This window comes from Artemia franciscana, unplaced genomic scaffold (genome assembly GCF_032884065.1).
Source record: "Artemia franciscana unplaced genomic scaffold, ASM3288406v1 PGA_scaffold_89, whole genome shotgun sequence".
NCBI classification, from domain to species: domain Eukaryota; kingdom Metazoa; phylum Arthropoda; class Branchiopoda; order Anostraca; family Artemiidae; genus Artemia; species Artemia franciscana.
Genome location: NW_027062717.1, coordinates 492,954 through 518,306, shown reverse-complemented (window position 1 = coordinate 518,306; position 25,353 = coordinate 492,954). Strand labels below are relative to the sequence as shown.

Below are 25,353 nucleotides of genomic sequence, written 5' to 3'. Positions count from 1 at the left end.
TCCTCACAAAAAGCTTTTTCTCTAATATTATTTGCTGTGTTTCTAACTTTCATCCCTTTCATCTGTGACTTCACGAACTGTTTTTCCAAAATTATTCCTTCAATCTTCTACATTTTTCTTGAACTTTCCTCTCAAATTATCATCTTGGAGTGTGCTAACGTCATAACTTCCCAGAAAGTAATTATCCTTCCTAAGTTTCACCTTTAATTTAACCCTAGACACTACTAGATATTGATTTTAACTTTTAACATCAATAACAGCACTCCTATATTCCCTAGTATCTTCTATCGATCCTGCCAGTCTTAGGTTTACAGTAATATGATCAACAAGGTTAGCTGCCCCACCATCACATGAATACTATGTTAACTTATGAGCCACTTAGTGTCCAAATACTGTATTGGTTATAACTAGATTATTATGTCTAAAAAATTGCTCTAGCTTATAACCGTTACTATTTTCTTTTCCTACACCAAATTAATCTTGACTAGAATACTATTTACCCCAAAATAAGTGATTATTTTTAATTATTACTATCTCCATCTGTCCGTACTCCAAATGCTGTATTGGTCATAACTAGATTATTATGTATAAAAAATTGTTCTAGTTTATAACCGTTACTATTTTCTTTTCCTACACCAAATTAATCTTGACTAGAATACTATTTACCCCTACCTTTGCCAACCTGGGCATTAAATTCTCTGTAAAAATGCAATATTTCCAACTCTGATCCATTAAATTTGTTCCTGTAACTGTAAGTGATTATTTTTAATTATTACTATCTCCATCTGTCCGTACTCCAAATGCTGTATTGGTCATATCTAGATTATTATGTCTAAAAAATTGCTCTAGTTTATAACCGTTACTATTTTCTTTTCCTACACCAAATTAATCTTGACTAGAATACTATTTACCCCTACTTTTGCCAACCTGGGCATGGAATTCTCTGTAAAAATGCAATATTTCCAACTCTGATCCATTCAATTTGTTCCTGTAGCTGTAAGTGATTATTTTTAATTATTACTATCTCCATCTGTCCGTACTCCAAATGCTGTATTGGTCATAACTAGATTATTATGTATAAAAAATTGTTCTAGTTTATAACCGTTACTATTTTCTTTTCCTACACCAAATTAATCTTGACTAGAATACTATTTACCCCTACTTCTGCCAACCTGGGCATTAAATTCTCTGTAAAAATGCAATATTTCCAAATCGGATCCAGTCAATTTGTTCCTGTAGCTGTAAGTGATTATTTTTAATTATTACTATCTCCATCTGTCCGTACTCCAAATGCTGTATTGGTCATAACTAGATTATTATGTATAAAAAATTGTTCTAGTTTATAACCGTTACTATTTTCTTTTCCTACACCAAATTAATCTTGACTAGAATACTATTTACCCCTACTTCTGCCAACCTGGGCATTAAATTCTCTGTAAAAATGCAATATTTCCAAATCGGATCAAGTCAATTTGTTCCTGTAGCTGTAAGTGATTATTTTTAATTATTACTATCTCCATCTGTCCGTACTCCAAATGCTGTATTGGTCATAACTAGATTATTATGTATAAAAAATCGCTCTAGTTTATAACCGTTACTATTTTCTCTTCCTACACCAAATTAATCTTGACTAGAATACTATTTACCCCTACTTCTGCCAACCTGGGCATTAAATTCTCTGTAAAAATGCAATATTTCCAAATCGGATCCAGTCAATTTGTTCCTGTAGCTGTAAGTGATTATTTTTAATTATTACTATCTCCATCTGTCCGTACTCCAAATGCTGTAGTGGTCATAACTAGATTATTATGTATAAAAAATAGCTCTAGTTTATAACCGTTACTATTTTCTCTTCCTACACCAAATTAATCTTGACTAGAATACTATTTACCCCTACTTCTGCCAACCTGGGCATTAAATTCTCTGTAAAAATGCAATATTTCCAAATTGGATCCAGTCAATTTGTTCCTGTAGCTGTAAGTGATTTTTTTTTAGTTATTACTATCTCCATCTGTCCGTACTCCAAATGCTGTAGTGGTCATAACTAGATTATTATGTATAAAAAATTGTTCTAGTTTATAATCGTTACTATTTTCTTTTCCTACACCAAATTAATCTTGACTAGAATACTATTTACCCCTACTTCTGCCAACCTGGGCATTAAATTCTCTGTAAAAATGCAATATTTCCAACTCTGATCCATTCAATTTGTTCCTGTAGCTGTAAGTGATTATTTTTAATTATTACTATTTCCATCTGTCCGTACTCCAAATGCTGTATTGGTCATAACTAGATTATTATGTATAAAAAATTGCTCTAGTTTATAACCGATACTATTTTCTTTTCCTATACCAAATTGACTTTGACTAGGATACTATTTAGCCCTACTTCTGCCAACCTGGGCAATAAATTGTCTGTAAAAATTCAATATTCCAACTCTGATCCAGTCAATTTGTTCCTGTTGCTGTAAGTGTTTTTTTGCTCTCTCTCCATCTGTCGGTACTACAGGGGCATATACTACTATGATCGAGACCTAACACGTTATAGCCGTATAGGGGACTACTAGCTATCTACTCGTATTATCAATACTTTCCCAATCTAAAAAAGATATTCTCAGCTTCCGTATTCATAATGAGCCATACTCCCTATCTATGCGTTCCATCCTTCCTGTCTGATTAAATAAATTCTATATCACCTAAACTCATATTTCGTACCCCTGGGATATGAGTTTCTGAAACTACTAATAAGTCCAGTTTTAAACGTCTAATTTTGTCAGTCAATATGTCATTACGATAGTTTATTTAAACTGTGTAACTTTCCAAGTTACAACTTTCATATTATTTAAATCATTGAAATTACTGTGTTCTCAGGAAAAGCACTCAGTTGAAGTGTTTTCTAGGAAGTAATTGTATCGTTTTTCCTCCATCTTGTAAAAACCTGTCGCTTTTAATTCTGAAAATTTTTCTATACAAAAAGTTTGTGCAAAAATGTGAAAAACTGCAGCACCGCTCATAACTTTTTTATGTTCCTAAGGGTAATGCCTTGTAAAGCTAGTCAATTTACAAATATGCGTATATTGATGCTGTTTTGGCTGAGGTTTTGCTGATCAAAATAATATTTCTTGTTTGGATACCTCTTAATAGTACAATGCATTTCATTATAAACTCGAAATAAATAAAAAATCATACATAAATGAATGTTTATTTCTTGCCCAGTTGAATATTTTTCAGTAAAATATTATTTCTAGACTACAAGCATTCTACAAAAATGTTTTATCTATAATTTCAAAAATTATTTCGGTTTTTTTACACACAATTAGACAATTTTAAAGTTTAAAAATAGAGCTACTTTTTCATTTCAGGAAAAAACAATGATTACTTTTATGTAAAATCCATTCAGTCAAATATACGTTTACGTGGTAATTAGAATACCCATGAAATACCCACTAAATGAGGGGAAGTTTTTACAGCCCCATAGAATATCTAGTTTACTCAGTAATTTTTGTTTTAAGGTCCTTGCACCATCATTGTCCAGAATAGTGAATCTCAGTCGTCCTGAAAGCATGGTCGCTCGTATAACAGCTGTTGAATCGGTCGTTTTTCTCGCTCAGCAACTAGAAAATTTTAGTGACGAATTCAAAGCAGCCACATCGGAGTCAAAACATGCTGCCTTGGATAGTTTTTTTCAAAAAGTATGTTGTTGCTTGTTTCATCCTTTCTATTATCTCATCTTTTCTATTATTGTTTCATCTTTTCTATCTTTTTTCATCCTTGCTATTTTATTCTTATTATTACATCCTTTGTTTTTTTATGAGATTATTCTTGATGTTCAAAATCTTTGACGGCCATCATGGCCGTCACGGTTAAGCTGACGGCCATTATGCGTACCAACATCGGGCGATATAAAAATACTACAGGATTATTTTAGTAAGGATTTTTTTTTAGTTTTTTATGGTTTCTTTGATTTTGACTTCAGTGCCTTAGCTGAAATGCTTAATCTACACTGACATCCAGTCACGGAGAAATATTGTTGGAGTTTTTTTTTATAAGGATTTCTTTGATTCTTCACTTTAGTGCCTAAACTGTGATGCCCAGTGCGAGCCAACATCAAATTTGTGCAAACATTGCATGACTTTTTGTGAGGCTTTCTTTGATTTTGGCCTCAGTATCTAAGCTGAAGTAGCTAATGCATATCATAATAAAGAAATTACAACACATAAGAAAGTTTTTTCTTATGAGATAATCTTTATTTTCAACTACAATACACAGTCTGGAGTGCCTAATGGATACCAATATCAGTTTAAGTACCTAAGGAACGCCAACTTGAAATACTGTAGAAAATTTGTATAAATTTTCAAAATTGTTTGCTGAACATATTCTACAATAAGTGAAAAATCTAAATCTTTTCAACAAATTTTCACAAATAAGTCCAATCTAGGAGAGAAAGTAGGATATTCTCTAATATCAAAAGAAACAGGTATGACAATTACAGGAAGACTTGAAGAAGGAGTGTCAATATTCGATGAAGAAATAATAGCAATAGAAACAACATGAAACTAAATCCATAGAGAGTGCCTACGAAACCTGAGTAGGGATCCACATTGGGAAAGTCAAGAGGCATGAGTTATATCACAATTTTTCTCACAATTAATGTGGCGGGAAACTGCCCCTTCCCCCTTACCCCCTCTTGTTTGGTTCAAATAACGAAACAAGAAGAAGTACCTACAAAACAGAAAGCAGTAGCTCCTTCAGGTAGCAGTTTGACAACTAGTAGTAAAAGGAGATAGTCCTAAATCTGCTATAGGATTCCATGACGAAGTAAAAAATTGCTAAGAAAAATATATAGAGGTAGAACTACATTTCCAAGCCCTGTTATTGAAAAATACCATGGTATAGATGGTATACATGTTGGAATACAACGGTTTTCGAGCCAATATATAGAAAAATGCCATGGTGTAGATGGTATTAGATGGCACATGCAGGAATACAACGGTTTCCGAGCCATGGTATTGAAAAGTGCCATGGTATGGATGGTATATATATATGATATCATCTATACCATAATGGCAAAGATGGTATTGAAAAAGCTGATAAATTAGCAAAGGTCCATTCTAGGCTCAACATATTCCGAATAGACAAATTTTATTCGAAGTATAAAAGTATTACCTGGTGAATAATTGAATTAGAAATAAATTTGAACCTTGCAAAATCTAGCAATCGATACGTAGAATGTTTTAACGGGAAGTCACTAGAAAAGAAGCATATACCAACAACAGGGAAAGTAGCAACATTTCGATTGAGACATGCAGTAAGAAAAGAACATTTGAAGAAATTAAATTTAAGTGAAACCAACATAGGTGATTGTGCAAGGGATGTACAGTCTGTTTGTCACCTGGTGATAGAGTACCTGAATCCAGGATACCTAAGGATTTATTGAAACGAATAAGTGATTCTTTGAGCTTCAATTATGATAAAGGGTCTATATTATTCATCCCATAAAGTACAAGTGACTATGGCATTTTCATCGACAGAATAGCAAATGTCCTATAATCCTCGAACCTTGAAAATGTTTAATTTGGATTTTTGTTACCCACAAGAAAAGAAGTAAGGAATTACTTGGCGATTATCCATTGACGTCTCTAATTAATCAAGAAGAAGAAGACGTTGTTTAAACTTATGAATAAAAATTCTGATGAGGAAAAAAGAGGTTCTTTGGACCAGTTTCTAAATTTATGAAATTTTGAAAGAAAAATTTATCACGTGATGCTTGCTTACTATTGCATTTCCGAACATTTCCTGAAGAAATTCGTAAATTTATGGAATTAATGATTACCATTATCAACGTCATTTTAGCCGAAACTCTTAATCATCGCCAATTCAAAAATTTTTTATTTGAAATGGAGAGTAAGCATTCTGAACTTCTGCTTCAGAACAAAATACGTTGTTTCTCAAGAGGAGACGTTTTAACTAATTACTTATTACAAATTACTAGGTATTTACTAATTACTAGGTAATTATTTGATTTATTACTGAAGGTAAAAGAATCGCTGCCAGAAGGTTAAATCCCATACATTGAATATGTAGTTGTTTTTTTTCTTTTAATTGACCTCATATATTGTATGCTCAACTTACCCTATATATGTTATAAACAGTAAAAAGTATGTTTAAAAAAAGGATTTAGCTAATTTGAAAAATGTCAGGTTATATCCAAATAAGCTTCGACTTGTAATTTATTACATATTTTTATTCGTAACTGAATTTTGTTTGGATATTTAAAACTTGGTTGGGTACCATGCTGCCATTGGCGTTTCAGTTCTACTTCCAATCCTGTTAAAACTAAGCTTTTGATTTTCCTATTTAGGCTTTGGTTTCCTGTACTCTTTCGCCTCCCCTCTTGGGGGTTGTAAATATCATTATTTATGAAATAAATTTCTATTCAGAGGAAAGGCCTAAAAGTACCGTAATAAATTAAATTGCCTCCTCATAAATAAAATTATCCCCTTGTGGAGCGTATGCCTCGAGGACAAAACAAAAACAAAATTTCTTTTTATGGAGTTAATGCTATGTTCACTGTGCTTTCGGCTCAAATTCGAGCTTTCAACCTGATATACAATCAATACCACAAGTTGTGAGGCTTAGAACTCGAAGTCTAAGTCAAACTTTTCAGATTTAATTGGCAGAAATATTGCCACCAAGTGACTGTGCTATTAGTTAGGCCATATCATGGAAGGAGTTATCGTGGAGTTATCAAATAAAACTTTTCTACATCACACATCATGATTGCAACCAGTGTTGTTACAAGCCAAAATGTTGAGGGGGCCAAGAGATTTTATCGACTGGCTGGTCATTTTTACCGATTTCTTTCGTCAATAATTAGCATAATGTCCGTTTCGAATACAATACGTTAAATCACTGCGCGAGTCGGAAAAACCGCTGCATTTACCAACCGAGATTTAAGATTTTGGTACATATCATGTCACTATTTTAATGCTGTTAATTTAACCAAATGGAAAATTGTGGCATCACTATGTAAAATCACAACAGAACTCGGCAAAACAGCTACGTTTATCGATGAATTTCGAAAGTTCTGCAGATGACATGTCAGTATTTTCGTGATCTTTATTAAACCGAACAAAGAATTTTAGCGGCGTCGGAAAAATTTTACCGACATATTTTTTTTTCTGAGTGACCAAAAATTATTGGGTGGCGTCCCCCCCCTGTACGTGACGGCCCTAGTTGCTGTACTAGGTACCACCTAGTGAAGAGCGAATGGTTTAATGGTTAGCCAATGGTTTAAAAATGTTTTTGAAAATAAAAACGATCAAGTGATAAAATTTCAAAAATTGTTCATTTTTGAACGATCAGTTCAAAAATTCAGGAACGGTACACAATATTTCAACAAATCTTAATAGTAAAATGTTATATTAGCAAATTCACTTAAATTTTAAAAAAGAGCCTGAAATCCCTTTGAAGAGCCTGAAAATAGCATTGGACTGACCTGAAAATATGCCATTGGAATCACTATTTTCTTATACCGGATATTTAAAGACCCTATTTTTTGCATATGTACCACTGAAGCCTCCCCTTTCCTTTACTTTTTTTCTACACCGCTAATGCGGTGCTGGGACATCAAAGATAGCTTTATAGGGGCTCATTTAAAAGATAATTTTTTATTCTAATCGCTTTTTATAAATTTGACCAATTAAATCCCTCATAAAGTACCATATGACACCTATAAAGTGCCGTATTGTACTTTGTGATGGAAGTGAAAAAACGGGGAAGAATGAATAGGGTACTAGGTGTTTTATAATGTGCATAGTCGGAAACCTTTTGCCCTAATTTTACAGTCCCTTTTTCTTCTATATTCACTCCTCCCAGTCCACGTAATATTTTGATAAACATAACTATTAGACTGCTGCAACATCACAGAGAGCTGATTAAGGTCTCCTTCAAAGGTTAATTTTTATAACGTGCTTTTTACAAATTTGTCTTTATAAAGCTAACAGAAACGGTCATATGACATTAAAAATAGCACCGTTTTATGTCCTGTCTGGAGTGTAAGGGCTAGGAAGTATGAAGGATTTAAGCCTTAGTTTTACAGCTCTCCCTCTTGTGTACTCCCCCTCTCTTTGCCTTAGCAGGTTTCATAAACCATAGACTGACTATCAGAACTTGAAGATCTTGCTACTGCTGCATCTTAGAGAAATGTTTAATAACCGATATTAAAGTCCTTTATCATATCTTCATCAGTTTTATTTATAAATTTGTTTCGACAACTCCATCATAAAGTGTCATACGGGTACTAATAACGGCATTTTAGTGTGATTTTTCGATTAGAAATGCTGGGAAGCATGAAAAGGGTACCAAGTAAATCTAGATTGTCGAAAACCAATATCCAGAGGGCTATAATCTCCGTTTTGCTTGCCCTCTTATCCCCTTTAACAGCCACAGTCCATATTAACCGAAAGTTAAAAAACATGTTTTAAAGAATGTTTACTGAGAAGAATTACCGTTTGGAGCTGGTTCAGAAATGGTAAAATTATTTCGAATAATCTTAATAGTAAAAATTTATCACGGAAAGAAATTTATAGATTTTTTCAAAACAGAGCTTGAAACCCCTCGTAAATGCTTTTACCTTGAGCGCTTGCGATTGTCTCCTCTTCGTTTTATCTGGTGTCGCGTATTCATAGACTCAATTAAGGTAAAAGTTTGGTTTGATTCAATAGTGCAAAGATGAAAAAGCTTTACATCTTCTATGGACTTAACTTTCCAGCTCATGAATTAAAGCCTTAAGTTGTAGCTGACAATTATTATATCGACTTTTTCGATCACTTTTATTTTGGTTTTGTGTAATTTTTTTTTACCAGATGATTTTGATTCTTCAGCAATTTTGAAAGCTCTATAAAAATAACCAAAATATACTTTCTTCTGAGAAACCCCAAATTTTTCGCAGTACTGCAGCAGAAAAATTAAAACAGTACTGCTATTAATTTTCTCCGTATAAAAATCTCTGTATATTTCTGATAGAATAGTATGCCATGAACACGATATTTTTTATCTTCAATTCGTCTAAAATATCGAGGATAATATTCCCTTGGGCTCTTTGTTTGACAAAATTCCAGACTTTTTAGAGAAAATTTAAGCTAGACATTTTGGTTCAACCGCCTCTATTGGCAAACCTTCTCAATGCCTTTGGCCTCCTTCGCTTCTTTTGCATTCAACAGTTTGGAAGGTGTTAACTAAAACTAATTGTTTGAAAATTCGGGTCAGTTCCTTTGGTACTGCATAATCAGACGTCTTGCAATGGAAAATGTTAATTGAACAATACTAGTTATTGATAAGTTACTTTTTACAAAAAAAATTCAAATTACAGAAAAGATTGAATAAGTTAAACAAAGAGTAAACAAAGTAAAAGAAAAAAGAAAAGGCTACGAGTAAAAAGAAATTAAAACGAACCAGGTATTAAAATGGATACAAACCCTCATTCCTACTTTTGAGTTTAAGGTATAAAAACCCTTATTCCTTTGATAAGATTTGATCATCCTCCAATTAGTTTGAACATTTAAAAGAAGTTTTTAAATTGTTGAATTTTAATGTAAAATCCAAAAAAAAATCTTGCAGTTTTTGCCTATTTTTGTCATTTTCTTTTAGATTTATTTGACCATATCCCAATATTTTCTTCTTTTCATCTAAAGTCACCAAGTTCTAAAAGTAATAAAAAGATTTAATATACCAATATAGCACCCAGATTTAGTCAATATTATCTGAACTTATCTAAGACAAACAAATTAAGTTTAAATTATTAAAGAATGTCTTGTGTATCCTTTGGGTTCGGTAGATATTTGCTTCAATTGCCACCTTGACATAAGAATTCTCCTTTGATTCGAACATTTAAATTCGATGACCCATATTTTAAGATTTCTAAATTAATTACCAAACATAACGAGAAACTTAAGGCCGTGATTAAGTGAACTTGAAAACATCGAGCTTCAAAATTGAAGTTAGGGTAGCCTTCTGTCTTTTAATTCTCTAGAGACCGTCGATTGTCATAACTTCAAATAGCACCAATTATCAAGTCTTGTCAAAGGTTTTGATAGACAGCTTCCTTTGGCGAGATGCTTCAGCCGAGAAATAGTAATATATTTGGCTGCGTCTTGCAAAGCTTGGTTACCGACCAAGGGAGAAGAGAAAATGAGTAAAAGAGCACTATCATTCTCAAGTACAAAATGCCCATGTATATGAAACTGTGACAGCATGCATAGAGGGCATTTTAAAATTTATTGTTTTTTTTTCACTTTATTTTCCTAGGGATAGGCTATTTAAAATACCTCAGTTGATTAATTCCAAACTAAACACCAAACTTAGTTGAGAGCTTTCTTCGAGGATTCTTAGAAAACCAAAGTTTTCTGACGAATTAATTTAAAAAAAAAATTAACTGAAAGTAAGGAGTGGCATTAAAACTTAAAACGAACAGAAATTAATTCGTATATGAAAGGGACTGCTTCCTCGTGAATGCCCCGCTCTTTACGCTAAAGTTTTTTACTGTTTTAAAAATAGAGTTAAGAGAAAGAGTCGGACTTTAGCGTGAAGAGCGGGGCGTTGATGAGGAAGCAGCCCTTTCATATATGAAGTAATTTCTGTTCGTTTTATGTTTTAATGTCACTCCTTACTTTTAAGTTAAAAAACACTTGTTTTTATTTAATTTAATTTCTGAACGTTTTTGAAGCAATGCATGTTTTGATTTATGCTCTCTGCAGATGAATAATTAAAACGAAATTTGCATATTTATTATTTTTGGCTGAATGGCTTTCTCATAGTTTTGATCGAATGATTTTGAGGAAAAAAGGAGCGGGGAAGGAGGTCTAGTTGTCCTCCGATTTTTCGGTTATTTAAAAAGGCAACTAGAACTTTTAATTTTTTACGAATGTTTTTAACAGTAAAATTATTAGTAAAAATAAATTTTATTAGATAAAGATATACGTAACTTACAAATTAGCTTACGTAACGAACTTTTGTATTCTCATATTTTTATTACGTATATGAGGGGGTTCACTCCTCGTCAGTACCTCGCTCTTCAAGCTAAAGCTTAAATTTTGTCCCAATTTCTTAAGAATGACCCCTGAATCACAAAAGCCGTAGAATAAATAGTTGAAATTTCTAAAAATACTTTAGCGTAAAGAGCAAGGTATAGGGTTCTGCTGCGCCTCAAGGTTCGTTGCTTGACCTAAATCTCTTGACTTGTCTAGTTCTTCGGCGTACCGCGTTATTAGGTATTTTGGATATTTGCATCTACCAAGCTCCAAATACTTTTTACAAAGGCACTGTCTATGTGTGGTAACACTTTTAAGATGTATACCTCGCTTTTATTTATTTTTCCCCATGATTTCGGCTTTGTGTGCACAACTTTTCTGAAGGCTCCTGACTATTTTTCTTTTCTAGGTTCCTTCATTGCCTTGAAATAATTTATGAAAATTTCACACTCTATTAACAAGCAGCTGATTATACCAGCTTGTCATTTTGGTCTCTAGGGGGTATTATCGGCGATCACTTTCATAATAACAACATAGACCAGAAATATTCTCAGAAATCAAGAGGGATGAAATATTAATTTCATTTTTTTATGTGTTTTTTTTTTTAAGTTTTTTTACTCCCCCCCCCTAAAAAATGACCCCCAAAACAAAAATCTTTGATACAGCCCTACCTCCATCCTCCCCTTGTCACTTTCTTAGAACTAATTCTGTATTTATCTGAAGGCTTGATGAGAGTAAGGATGTTTTGGTATTAAAATGCACCCTTTGATGAATCTTTCTTCCTTCTTAGTTAGCAAAAATATTTTTAAGGTCTATGCAAGTATCAATTTCTTAGGTAAATCCTCTTTTTTCTTACAATTTCAAATATTTGCATAAGGGCTTTAAAGCTCTGCAATTGGGCTCTATGATTGTTTTATAGCTGTAAGAGAGGAAGGGAGATGCCTCAGAGGGTGTATTTTAATACTAAAACACCCCAACTCTCATTTAGCCTTCAGATAAATTAGAATTAGTCCTAAGGAAGAAATTAATATATCATCCCCAGCACTATATCTAGGGCTTTAGTTATTTTTTTGGATTAAAAAAATAAAAAAAATACATAAAAAATGTGATATTGATATTTAATCCTTATTGGTTTCTGGGAATTTTTCTGGTCTGTGCTGTTATTATGAAAGCAAAGAGTAACATTAAACCCCAAAAATGAGCAGAATTTATTCTGTATAGGAGGGGGACTGCCCCTTCCTCATCCTACCTCTGCCTCACGATTGTAGAAACTTCAGAGGATGTTCATTCAATTAGAAATTAAGTGTTTAGACCTTTTTTTATAAGTCAAAAGTGATTGGAAACCAAGCAGCCGCGGAACGGGTATTTTCCGCGGGAGTATTTTCAGGGGGGATGGTGGTAAATACCTGAACCTGTAGACAGTGACTGAGTGAATGGAACCTCCACTAACATGCTTAAAAAAAGGTAGAAACAAATCTGTCTTTAATGGTTTCTAACATCCAATTTTCTTTGATTGTTGACAACAAAACAGCTTTCTTATGAATCCTCTTGACAGGAATTTATCTCGTGGCCTTAAAAACAAGCTATTCCAGCAAGATAGAACATGTAATGATTCTAACTTGTTTTTTACGCAATGATAGTGTCTCATATTTGCAGGTTACTGAAAAACAAAGTATGGTGGGTTAGTTGCACAAGGGTTCAGTTACACAAGTGTTCATTTGCAGAGGGGTTTAGTTCCACAGTGGTTCAGTTGCACAGTTGTTCAGTTGTATGGGACACAGTTAGTGGCATGAGGGTTCAGTTGTGTGGGGTTCAGTTACACGCACACCACTGTATTAGGACCACTTTTATTTCTAGAAATGATTAATGAATTTTGATAAGAAGTTCTCTCAAAGATGGAAATATGTGGATGAATTGTCAATCCTTGAAGTGTCAGAGGAATATTATAAGTGATCCCCTCAATGCCTAACGCTTGTTTCAGATGAAGATAAGAATCTAAATATTAATGTAAATACCATCAAATCGAATGCAATGATGATAAACTTCACGAAATCTACTCCCGTTTTTCTAGACCCTGTCCCACCCTAATGCTAGAGAAACTTGCTAAGCTCATTTGTATCACAATTTCTAATAATTATAAGTTTGATATACTTGTTTCGAATATTTAAACAATCAAATTTAGGTGTCTTAAGATGCCTTCCCTTCATGTTTACTTATCTTTTGAATGGCCAATATTGGAATATGGATGTCTGTTCTGACATTTACAACTTTCAAGTGAACTTAGTAACAAAATTGAGCTGGTCTAAAAGTGTTTGCTCAGGATCATTTGCAAAGAAAACAAAATGTTGTTCTCCTTCCTCCTTGAAGCCACACTCAATTTCACCTTAAAAGAAAGGAGGGATAAAATTTACTTGCGTTTCCTGTACTGAGGATTTTTCCCCCAATTTTACAACCCCACTAATTTTCTGTTTGGTAATATTTTCTGTTTAGACCAATTTAGATCATGGTTATCTTTCCTGAGTCGGCTAGAAGTCTCGGCTAGAAGTAAACCCTAAGTCCCCTGCTTAACCCCATTAGGAATATCAGCTTACTCTAGAATCAGGCTGTTACAGAGAAGCTTCATAAAAGCTTCATCCTCTTTATTTTGGAGCACCTTAATAATTCCTTATATATGTCCTGAACTAAAATCAACTCCTTTGTCTCTTTTTTTTTGACGATGTATAATTCCTTTGGAGCACCTAATAATGAAGTGTATAATACTGATTAAAGAGTACAAAATCCCACTATCAGATTCAACATATCAGAGTACCCTATCATAGTTTTCAAGCTCGTGTTTAAAATATGTGGAATTTTGTTGGTTTTTTTTTGCCAGAAAAAAAACATGAATTTTTTTTTTTTTATTGTATATTTTTTTAAAGGATGAAATTATTGAACCAACACTCCTAATGTTTGGGAGAAGGCATTCCTTGTCATAGGTGGCTTGAGTTTAAAGGCTCTTGTTTAATAGGTGATTGCTTCCAGTAAATTAATGTATTGCTGGTTAGGTATCAGTCATTTTCATATACTAATATGCATTTTAGCTAATATTATTGAAGCTGTAAAAATTGTAGCCGAAAAAAAAACGCCGGCCCCCAGAAAACCCCTTATCAAAGAAATCCAGTCAGTAATAGCTTAGTGTAATTATAAAGGCTTATAAGTTTTATGGGGATTCTCCTAATTGGCTTTAATTTAATCAATTATTTGCTACAACCTTGTTTAATTTGGCAAAAACCTGATGATAATCTTGCAATGCTGATTGTAAAATATGCCACTGGTAATGGATCGTTACTTCAAGTGACATTAGCTGTTATAATCAATTACACAATTCACTTTCTCAATAAATCCTCCACACTGTTACCTTGTGACAGCTTAGTGGATACGACTGCGCTGCTCATCTAAAGGCGCTTAGGTTCGATCCCTACTGTTGCAAGGAAGGATTTTCTCTGTATATTGTTCATAGTTTTTTGTTTGTTTTTGCAACGTATTTTTGTAAACTAAGAAAGAACAATTTAAAGCAATAACTATAAGATATTTTTTGGAACGTACTCGCACAAGAGTTGAGCGATTTTTTCTTTGAAAATTTTTTAAAAATGCTGCCAAAGATTCTGCTTTTGCCGATAAGATATAGCCAAGAACTTCATCTATAACCGAAACTGAAAGAAACACAGTATTGATAATATTGAACATATCAAACGAATTGAATTTTGATGCTTATTTAAAATATATAAAATTTATCAAGTTTAAAATGATCCATCAAAAGCTACGCGCCTGAAAAAATTTCCCTGATTTTCGGAAAGGAGGATAACTCCCATAAAAGTCAATGAATTTTTGAAACCCAATGTTGGATATAATAAAGGACAAACCCTAGTTGCAACCGACTGTAACCTACGATTATGACGTCATTCATCATCTTGTATATGAAAATGCAGTTTTTTGTCAAATTTTATTTTATTTTGAATTTGGTAATTTTATTACCATTTTTTTTAGTATATTTTGATAGTAAAAAAGGCACTGGATGTAATAATTTCCTTCAAAATGAGTCCTTAGACAGCTCTCTGATGTTCCAGTGCCCCGCTGGCAGCGAAGAAATTTGCTCTCGAAATAATATTTTCTGTTTAGACCAATATAGATCATGGTTACCATTCCTGAGTCGGCTAGAAGTCCCGGCTAGAAGTAAAGTCCCCTGCTTAAACCCATTAGCAATATCAGCTTACTCTAGAATCAGGCTGTTACAGAGAGGCTCCATAAAAGCTTCATTCTCTTTATTTTGGAGCACCTTAATAACTCCTTATATATGTCCTGAACTAAAATCAACTCCTTTGTCTCTTTTTTTTTTATTTGATGATGTATGGGCACAATAACTATTTCCCCTTTCTGATCTATTGCCATTTCTTTTTTACCCGTTTGAGATACTTATTTGAGCTCTATTTTTATGGCACTTGGTATTTACCAAGTGACATATAGCAATCACAATTTCTGTCAGTCTGTCTGTCTGTCTCTTGGTCCTGCTTTTGCTAGTTTGTACACTTGCAGATAAGCTAGGACAATGAAAGTTGGCAGGAATATCAGGGACCAGATCAGATTAAATTAGAAATAGTCGCTTCCCCGATTCGACCATCTGGGGGATGGGTGGGTGGAGGGGTGGTTAATTTGAAAAATTCGAAAAATGAGGTATTTTTAACTTACGAACAGGTTATTGTATGTTAATGAAATTTGATATTTAGAAGGATCTCGTGCTTCAGAGCTCTTATTTTAAATCCCAACCAGATCTGGTGACACTGGGGGGAGTTGGAGGGGGAAACCAGAAATCTTAGAAAATGCTTTGAGTGGAGAGACCGGGATGAAACTTGGTGGGAAGAACGAGCACAAGTCCTAGATACGTGATCGACTTAAACGAAACGGATCCGCTCTCTTTGGCGGAATTGAGAGAGGATGGGGGTAAATTCGGAAAAATTAGAAAAAAGAAGTATTTTTAATTTACAAACAGATGATCAAATCTTATGAAATTTGATATTTAGAAGGACCTAGTAACTCAGAGCTCTCATTTTAAATCCCGAACGGGTCCAGTGACACTGGGGGGAGTTGGAGGGGGAAACTGGAAATATTGGAAAACGCTTAGACTGGAGATATCAGGATGAAACTTGGTGGGAAAAATAAGTACAAGTCTTAGATACGTGACTGACATAACCAGAATGGATATGCTCTCTTTGGGGGAGTTGGAGGGTTGTTAATTTGGAAAAGTTAGAAAAATTTAGGTATTTTTAACTTACGAACGGGTGACCAGATCTTAATGAAATTTGATATTTAGAAGGAACTCATGTCTCAGAGTTCTTATTTTAAATCCCGACCAGATATGGGGACATTTTGGGGAGGGGGGGGGGGTTGGAGAGGGAAAACGGAAATTTTGGAAACACTTAGAGTGGAGAAATTGGGATGAAACTTGGTGGGAAGAATAAGCACTTGTCGTAGATATGTGAATGGCGTAACCAAACTGGATCCAATCTCTTTGGGGGGTTTGGGGGGACAGTGCTTTGGCGAGCTCGGTGCTTCTGGACGTGCTAGGACGATGCAAATTGGTAGGTGTATCAGGAACCTGCACAAATTGACTTGATTTCCCCGCTTTTCCCTAATTCGACCATCTGGGGGGGGGGGGCTGAATGGAGAGGAAAAACTAGAATAGTTAGAAGAACCTCGTGTCTCAAAGCTCTTATTTTAAATCCTGACCGGTATTAAGCCTCTGATTTTCCTTTTAATTCCATTCTATTAGTTTTTAGAATTTTGCTAGAGCTCATGCCATATGAGATCTTGGCTCTTGTTTAATCTAGTCTTTGCGTAATCCTTCCTTCAATTGTCCATGTTTCTGATTTTTCTTGTATCCTTCACAGAATGATTTGTATTCTTCACAGAATGATTTGTACCATGTTCTAATTCATTAGTGTTTAATATTTTGTGTGTCATTGTTGTGACCATAATCAATGCATTTTATTTAAATTTATTTCCTATTCATGTTAATTTTTATCGATGTATATCGTGAATGATTGGTGTTTAGAAAAAGAATATACGCGCAATACCCTATTTTAACAAAAACTCTTGCGACTTCTTTAGTTTTATCCCCTGACAAAGAAAATGTTCTGTGAGGTTTATTGAGTAGGCCTATTGGATTATCGTCCTGGCCGAGTGGTTTGCACGCTATACTTGATAGCCTTTGTCTGGAGGACCGGGGTTTAAGTCCTCGTGTCACTGATTATTTGGTTTGGAACGGAGGTCAGTGGTTCGACTCTGTAAACTCAGCCAGAGTCAACCCAGCTCAAAATGGTGTACCTGGAGGCATCTAGAGAGGGTAAACAGGAGGGATGTGCGAAGGCACAGGATGACTGGCCCCCAACCCCTACTGCACTTCCTGGCTGATCGGCTGTGAAGCGGGAATCAGCACTGCCGGTGGGAACTCTACGATTCAATGCCTTATTCTTTTATTCTATTCTCTTTATTCAGTAAATTCTTAAAACCTAAACACGAGCAAAACTTAATGAGAAAATAAAACATAGTTTTTGTAGTCATGGTTGCAGCGGTAGCTAAAACCTAGTCAAACACAACGGTAGCCAGACAGCAAACAATATAGGGGTTTGGTACAACAAAAGTAAACCGATTAAAACCATTTTTTACAGTATACAAATAAAGCATTTTTGTTCGTAATGCTAAAAGTTTAAGATTGTTTATTACTCACTATTGGTATTATAGCTGATAAGGCCAAAATGCTACCTGATAAATCAATCCAATAAATCTGTATGCTGTTCAGTGACTTTGCAGTTATTAAAAAAGCATTTATTTTTATGCTTATGTTTTTAAGATAATTTTCATTGTATGCTGAAAGTTACAGATATCACAGCTGGTGTAACACTATGAAAAGCTTTATGAATTAGTTTGTTGTTGTCAGGCTACGTACTCACTTTTAAATAATAAATCAACATTCTTGTTTTTATGGCACTCGGTATCTACCAAGTGACATATAGCGATCGCAAATTCTGTCGGTTCTGTCTCTCGGTCTGTCTGTCTCGGTTTCGCTACTTTAGGCACTTCCAGGTATTCCCGCACTCACTTTTAACTAATAAATCAACATTCTTGTTTTTATGGCACTTGGTATCTACCAAGTGACATATAGTGATCCCAAATTCTGTCGGTCGGTCTGTCGGCTCTGCCTGTCTGTCTGTCTTGGTTTCGCTACTTTAGGCACTTCCAGATACTCCCGTACTCACTTTTAACTAATAAATCTTCATTCTTGTTTTTATGGCACTTGGTATCTACCAAGTGACATATAGCGATCGCAAATTCTGTCGGTCGGTCTGTTGGTTCTGTTTGTCGGTCTGTCTCTCTGTCTGTCCTGGTTTCGCTACTTTAGGCACTTCCAGGTAAGCTAGGACAATGAAATTTGGCAGGCGTATCAGGAACCAGACCAGATTAAATTATAAATTGTCGTTTCCCCAATTCGACCATCTGGGGGGGGGGAGTTGGGGGACGGTTAAATCGGAAAAATTAGAAAAAGGAGGTATTTTAACTTACGAACGCGTGATCGGATCTTAATGAAATTCGATGTTTGGAAGAATATTGTGTCTCAGAGCTCTTATTTTAAATCCCGACCAGATCAGGTGACATTGGGGGGAGTTGGGGTGGGGAAACCTAAAATCTTGGAAAACGCTTAGAGTGGAGGGATCTCGATGAAACTTGGTGTAAAAAATAAGCACAAGTCCTAGATACGTGATCGATATAATCAGAACGGATCCGCTCTCTTTGGGGGAGTTGGGGAGGTTGGTTAATTCTGAAAAATTAGAAAAAATGAAGTATTTTTAACTTATGAAGGAGTGATCGGATCTTTTTGAAATTTGATTTATCCAAGGATATCGTGTGAGAGTTCTTCTTTTAAATCCCAACCGGATCTGCTTACGTTGGGGGGAGTTGGAGGAGGAAACCGGAAATCTTAGAAAACGCTTATAAATGTCGTAGATTCGTGATTGACGTAGCCGGGCTGGATCCGCTCTCTTTGGGTGAGTTAGGGGGTGGGGTTCAGTGGTTTGGCGAGTTTGGTGCTTCTGGACGTGCTAGGACGATGAAAATTGGTGGGCGTGTCAGGGAGCTGCACAAATTGACTTGATAAAGTCATTTTCCCCGACTCGACCATCTGGGGGGGCTGAAGGGAGAGGAAAAATTGAGGAATTTTTAACTTACGATTGGGTGATCGGATCTTAATGAATTTTAATATTTAGAAGGAACTGGTGACTCAGAGCTATTATTTTAAATTCCCGACTGTCATTAAGCCTCTGATTTTCCTTTTAAAGCAATCTATCGATTCTTAGAATTTTGATAGAGCTCATACCATATGAGTTCTTGGCTCTTCCGACCTCGTCACAAGTGGCATATGAGCTCTTAGCTCTTGTTTATGTTTGTTTTCTGTGTTTTCAGTAAAGTGCTAGTTTTCTCTAATCCTACAAACAGAGGGAAATATGATTATTTGGTTTATTTGTACTAGCTTCATTGATATATGTTAGATAGCCTGTGAAGCAATATTTATTTTTCGTTTTTAGTTTCAACTTTGCTCTTTATTTCCCTCATAAAGCTTTGTTTTGTTTTTAAATTAATGCAAGTAAAGAGCAACGATGAAACTTGAAACGGAAAAAAAATAACTACTTCGGAATTTATGCGACATATATCCGCAATATCGGTTCAAAGAAACTAACTCAATATTTTCCTAAATTTGTGGATTTGTTTTTAAACTATCGTTTTACTCAAAACTAATCTTGCTATGTGTTTGGAGAAAATTGAAATTGTAAAACAGAAATCACTCATTTAATGGCTGATAAAAGACTGTTGAGGGTCTTTAAATTAGTTTCTTATTTTTCTTAGGGTACTTAAGGACTTCTCTGCTTCTAATCGTGTCGATTTTGTGTTTCCAGTAAGGCACTGGTTTTTCCAAAATTCTTCTAGCTTATAGAAACGTTACGCTTCAGTTTATTTGTAAATTTTTGTTGCATAAACTGCGAAGCAATAATTATTTACTTTGTAAGTTTCATTTTCGCTCTTTATATCTGTCAGATTTTTTAGGAAATCATAAACTCTACTGATTTTGAGAATCGAGAAAGTGGGTCATTTTGCCTCCTCCCACTCTCAGGGACGTATTTTCCAAAAAGTAGTATGAAAAATCACTCAAATACCCATGTGATGATTAGAAATATCTTTGAAATTATTTTTACTTAGTCGATCCCTCGAAAAAAGTTTTTGGGTTAAGTTTTTTGCTTTTAATGATGGTAGCATTTTGTTTTCTTCTGTTATTTTCAGCTGCATTTTTGTTCTTTTTTTCTCTATGTTCTGTATTTACCCTTGTAAATTTACAATTGAATGGTTAATACCTACTTGCCATTAACATATATGCTTTTACTTCAGGTCAAGACGAATGCAGTGGATTTGCGCCATCCCGTGTTCGCATGTATTGCTAGATTGGTTATCAAAAGGGACCTGGTCCTAGCGCAAATGAATCGGGTCCAGTGGGACATTAGGGAAGTGATGAGTCAACACAGCCCTTACGTAGATGAACTTTTAATCGTAAGCTTAACTAAATTTATAGCTCTTTATATACTTTATTGAAATGGCTCATTCGAACTCAAGTTCAGAGATCCAGTGTTCACTCCATGGGTCAAAACTGACCAGCGGACAACAAATTGCGTTTAAGCTCTTTCTCTGACCATGTAATTTAAAATAAAGTGGCAATTACCTGAAGCAAAGCGGTATTTTAAAAAAAATTCTCTGAATGCGACATAATCTGCACAGTTCTTTACATCAGGATTCTAAATCTTCCAAAGACTATCACGAATTGCAAAACACCTATTTGTTGATTTACTGATTGTTAAAGCTGGTTTTTGTTGAATATATTGAAGTTGGTGAAGTTGCTATATTCAGATTTAACTTTTCAGTTTCTTGGTCAATCTTCGCTAGTTTCAGATTTTCTTCATTTCTAGTTTTTGAAATGAAGTGCACTTTTGTAATTTGTTGTTGAAATCTTTCTTTTCTTAAAATGATCATGTCCCTTCATTTTTATTGGTAGCTCGCGGCCTAGAAACTCTTGATCCCCAAAATACTCCAAATAAGAAGTTTAATGTTTATGACTCTCGTATAATCCGGGAGTTTTTACAAATCTGAGACTTTAAATATATTTATTTTTTTACGTTTACTAGTTTCTAGTTTCTGGTTCTTTTATTTGTTTCTTTCATTTGGTTTATGTTTGGTTCTTTGTTCATCAAGTGCAAATTAACGTTTTTATATTTTGCGATAAGTAATGCTAAATAACGAATTTTCTTTTCAATAATACCAACAACTTTGTGAAGAATGTTCAAAAAGAAAAAGTTTTTTTCTTATAGCTTTCACAGTATAACATATAATAGTAATTGTGTCATAACAACAACGATATGTATACACTTATTCATGCTAGGGGATTCACTATTTTGTGTTTTTTTTTCAGAATTAGGACTACTTATTCAGGTAGACATTTTTACATTGATGTATTCTCTGTTTTATTTTGTACTTTATTTTTAGCTGTATAGTTGTAATAGTGGATATTTTATTTTGTGTGCCATTATCGTAAAATGAGGCCGGACATGTATGCAGATTTGTTTTTGGAGGGGGGGGGTATATACAAAGAAATATTTTATATTCTGAAGAAGTCTCAAGAAATTTGGTATAATGTTAGATTACTAGGTGGGTTGGGAGGGGGGTCTACGCATATGCATTAACAGGGCACTTTTGAGTAATTTTAGTAATGCCCTTGTTTCAAACTAATGTGATTTTTAACAGGTGAATTACGTCCTTGTTTCATAAAAATAAAAGAAGAAGAAGTGCAAGTTTTAGGCTTAAGGGGCCGTTTGGTCTGCATAGTCCAAGTCAGAATATCTTCAGGTCAGTTCAAGCCCTGACTTCTAGTCAAAATATCTTGTTATAATCAATAAGCATTACTTATTGCTAATTTAAAGGGTTAAAATTTATTACAAAAATACAGTGAAACTATCAAACTTGCAATAAATAAAATATGCTAATACACGAGTGAACTGTTTTCTACGGACGTTATAAACAAAAATTTATTTCAGCGGATCAGTTCTGATATACTCGGCATATTTTTCTTCTGGCACATGTGCTAACTTTCCCTTTTCAGGACCGGAGGGGATAGGAACAAGGATAGGGGTCCAAGCATGTGCATCTTTGCTTATTTTCAAGATAGCTTTCCTACTGTCCATCTCAAGTTGGCTTTCAAGACCTGAATCAATAGGGAAAAGAACGGGATTCCCGTCAATTGGAAAGGCATAAAAATCGACTCCCAACCATTCTGCATCGGCCTTTGGATTATAATCTTCATCTTCTGTAAAACTAATTTGCTCCTGGCTTCCCTCTGTCGTCGACCTCTCTGGAAAAATCGATGTCATTAGAGTTTCAATTATTGATGTTTGATTTATTGTCGAATAGTAAGCAGTTAACCCTTCTGTCATAGTTGTACTGACATCGATATACGCCGATGTTAGCTCAGTTAGCTCTGTTGATGGTGTTTCAGTTGCATCGGTTTTCGGATCGCACGGCACTTCTTGTGTGTTCTCCATATCCCAAGTGTTGAGACCCTGAAGTTGAAGTGAGAAGTGGATGCGTGACAGTGTTGGAATATCCAAGATATTTCCGGATCGATAAAGAACGACAGGAAGGGATATATGCTCTAGAAGCAGACCATGACAAAAATGGACAACTGAAAAGGTTTCGTAGTCAGTTGCAATGACAGTTAATGAGCTGAAGCCAAATAAATCTGCAAATAAGAAACGATTAAGTAGCTGGGGGTGTCTTCTTTTTCTTTTGAAACATAGCACTTGAAGCCCAAATCAGTTTTGTTTCACCAATTTTTTTCACTTTCCATCTTCTTACTCGTTATTTCTTTTATTTTCTGTGATGGTCATTCAATTTTCATTTCAAGGATTTGAAAAGTAACTATTGTTCAATACGAGTATTAAATACTCACTCAATACAAATATATTTTTTCAACATTGATATCGCAAAAATATACTGCAATAAGACTTTTTGTAGTTGAATCGTAGGGTTAAGCTATTCTACTTCGGCATTAGACAATCATTTTTTCATCTCATTTAACTGAGTTTAGTTCGAGAATTGGGTTACTATGGCCTATAGTCATGTACTAGTTTAAGGCGAGAAGAAATGGAGGATCTTTCTGTTAGGGAAGAGGAATGAAATCTACTAGTCTCTCTTCATTCTGGGGAAGTTTTTTTTATGGCACTTGGTATTAACCAAGTGACATAAAGCGATGGAAATTCTGTCGGTCCGTCGAGATGTCTGTCGGTCTGTCTGTCTGTCGGTCCCCGTTTTGCTACTTTAGACACTTCCAGGTAAGCTAGGACGGTGAAATTTGGCAGGCGTATCAGGGAGTTAAAATCTTGGAAAGCGCTTAGAGTGGTGGATCGGGATGAAACTTGGTGGGAAAAATAATCACAAGTCCTAGATACGTAATTGACATAACCGGAACGGATCTGCTCTGTTTGGGGGAGTTCGGGGGGGGGGGGTTAATTCTGAAAAATCTGAAAAAATGAGGTATTTTTTACTTACAAAGGAGTGATCGGATCTTAATGAAATTTGAAGTTTGGAAGGATATCCTATCTCAGAGCTCTTATTTTAAATCCCAAATGGATCTGGTGACATTGGGGGGATTTGAGGGGAGGGAACCTAAAATCCTGGAAAACGCTTAGAGTGGAGGGATCGGGGTGAAACTTGGTGGGAAGAATAAGCACAAGTCCAAGATACGTGATTGACATAACCGGAACTGATTCACCTTCTTTGGGGGGAGTTTGGGGGGAGGGTTAATTCTGAAAAATTAGAAAAAATGAGGCATTTTTAACTTACGAAGGAGTGATTGGATCTTAATGAAATTTTATGTTTGGAAGGATATCGTGTCTCAGAGCTCTTATTTTAAATCCTGACCGGATCCGGTGACTTTGGGAGGAGTTGGGCGGGGAAACCTAAAATTTCGGAAAACGCTTAGAGCGGAGGGATCGGGATGAAACTTGGTGGTAAAATAATTGTAAGTCCTAGATACATGATTGACATTGCTGGAACGGATCCGCTCTCTTCGGGGGAGTTGGAGGGGAGGGTTAATTCTGAAAAATTAGAAAAAAATAGGTGTTTCTAACTTACGAAGGAGTGATCGGATCTTATTGAAATTAATGTTTGGAAGGATATCATGTCTCAGAGCTCTTATTTAAATTTCGACCGGATCCAGTGAAGAGGAAGTTGGGGGGGGGGAACCTAAAATCTTGGAAAACGCTTAGAGTATAGGGAACGGGATGAAACTTGGTGGGAAAAATAAGCACAAGTCCTAAATACGGGATTGACGCAATACTAACGGATCTGCTCTCTTTGGGGGATTAGAAAAATGAGGCATTTTTAACTTACAAAAGAGTGATCCTATCTTAATGAAATTTCATATTTAGAAGGACCTCGAAACTCGGATTTCTTATTTTAAATCCCGACCGGATCCAGTGTCATTAGGTGGGGAGGGGGGACCGGAAATCTTGGAAAACGCTTAAAGTGGAGAGATCAGGATGAACTTGGTGGAAAGAATAAGCACAAGTCCAAGATAGGTGACTGACATAACCAGACTGGATCCGCTCTTTTTGGTGGAGTTGGGAGGGGGGGTAATTCGAAAAACTTAGACAAAATGAGGTATTTGTAACTTACGAAGGGGTGATCAGATCTTAATGAAATTTGATATGTAGAAGGATCTTGTGCTTTATAACTCTCATCAGATCCGTTGACATTGAAGGGAGTTTGAGGGGGAAACCGGAATTCTTGGAAAACGTAAAAATCGAGGTATCTTACGAATGGGTGATCGGATCTTAATGAAACTTGATATATAGAAGAACCTTATGTCTCAGATGCTCCATTTTCAATTTGAATCAGATCCAGGGACATAGAGGGTTGGAGGGAGGAAACAGAAATTTTGAAAACGGGAAATCTTGGAAAACGCTTAGAGTGGAGAGGTCGGGATGAAGCTTGATGAGAAGAATAAGCACAAGTTACGATACGAGACTGACATAATTGGGACGTATAAGTTCTCTTTGAGGGAGCTGGGGGTTGTTAGTTTGGAAAAATTAGAAAAATTGAGGTATTTTTAACAGTCAGAACGGGAGACCGGATCTGAATGAAGTTTGATAATTAGAAATAACTCATGTCTCAGAGCTCTTCTTTCAAATCCCGAC

The 25,353-nt window shown here is 35.1% G+C and overlaps 2 protein-coding genes across 7 annotated transcripts in view; one reads left to right on the top strand and one right to left on the bottom strand.

Annotated features, from left to right (window-relative positions):
* LOC136042247 (syndetin-like) overlaps positions 1–25,353 on the top strand; it is a 146,725-nt gene that overhangs the window by 85,378 nt on the left and 35,994 nt on the right. For all 6 annotated transcript variants that reach the window (XM_065727189.1, XM_065727191.1, XM_065727186.1 and 3 more), the window contains exons 14-15: positions 3,512–3,691; positions 20,501–20,659. In XM_065727189.1, coding sequence (XP_065583261.1) covers positions 3,512–3,691; positions 20,501–20,659 — 339 coding nt within the window. The remainder of the gene's footprint in view (positions 1–3,511; positions 3,692–20,500; positions 20,660–25,353) is intronic.
* Positions 22,056–25,353, bottom strand: part of LOC136042248 (uncharacterized) — a gene marked incomplete in the record, with an annotated part of 13,664 nt that continues 10,366 nt past the window's right edge. The window contains 1 exon segment of the mRNA XM_065727192.1: positions 22,056–22,895. Within this exon segment, the coding sequence (XP_065583264.1) occupies positions 22,186–22,895 (710 nt within the window).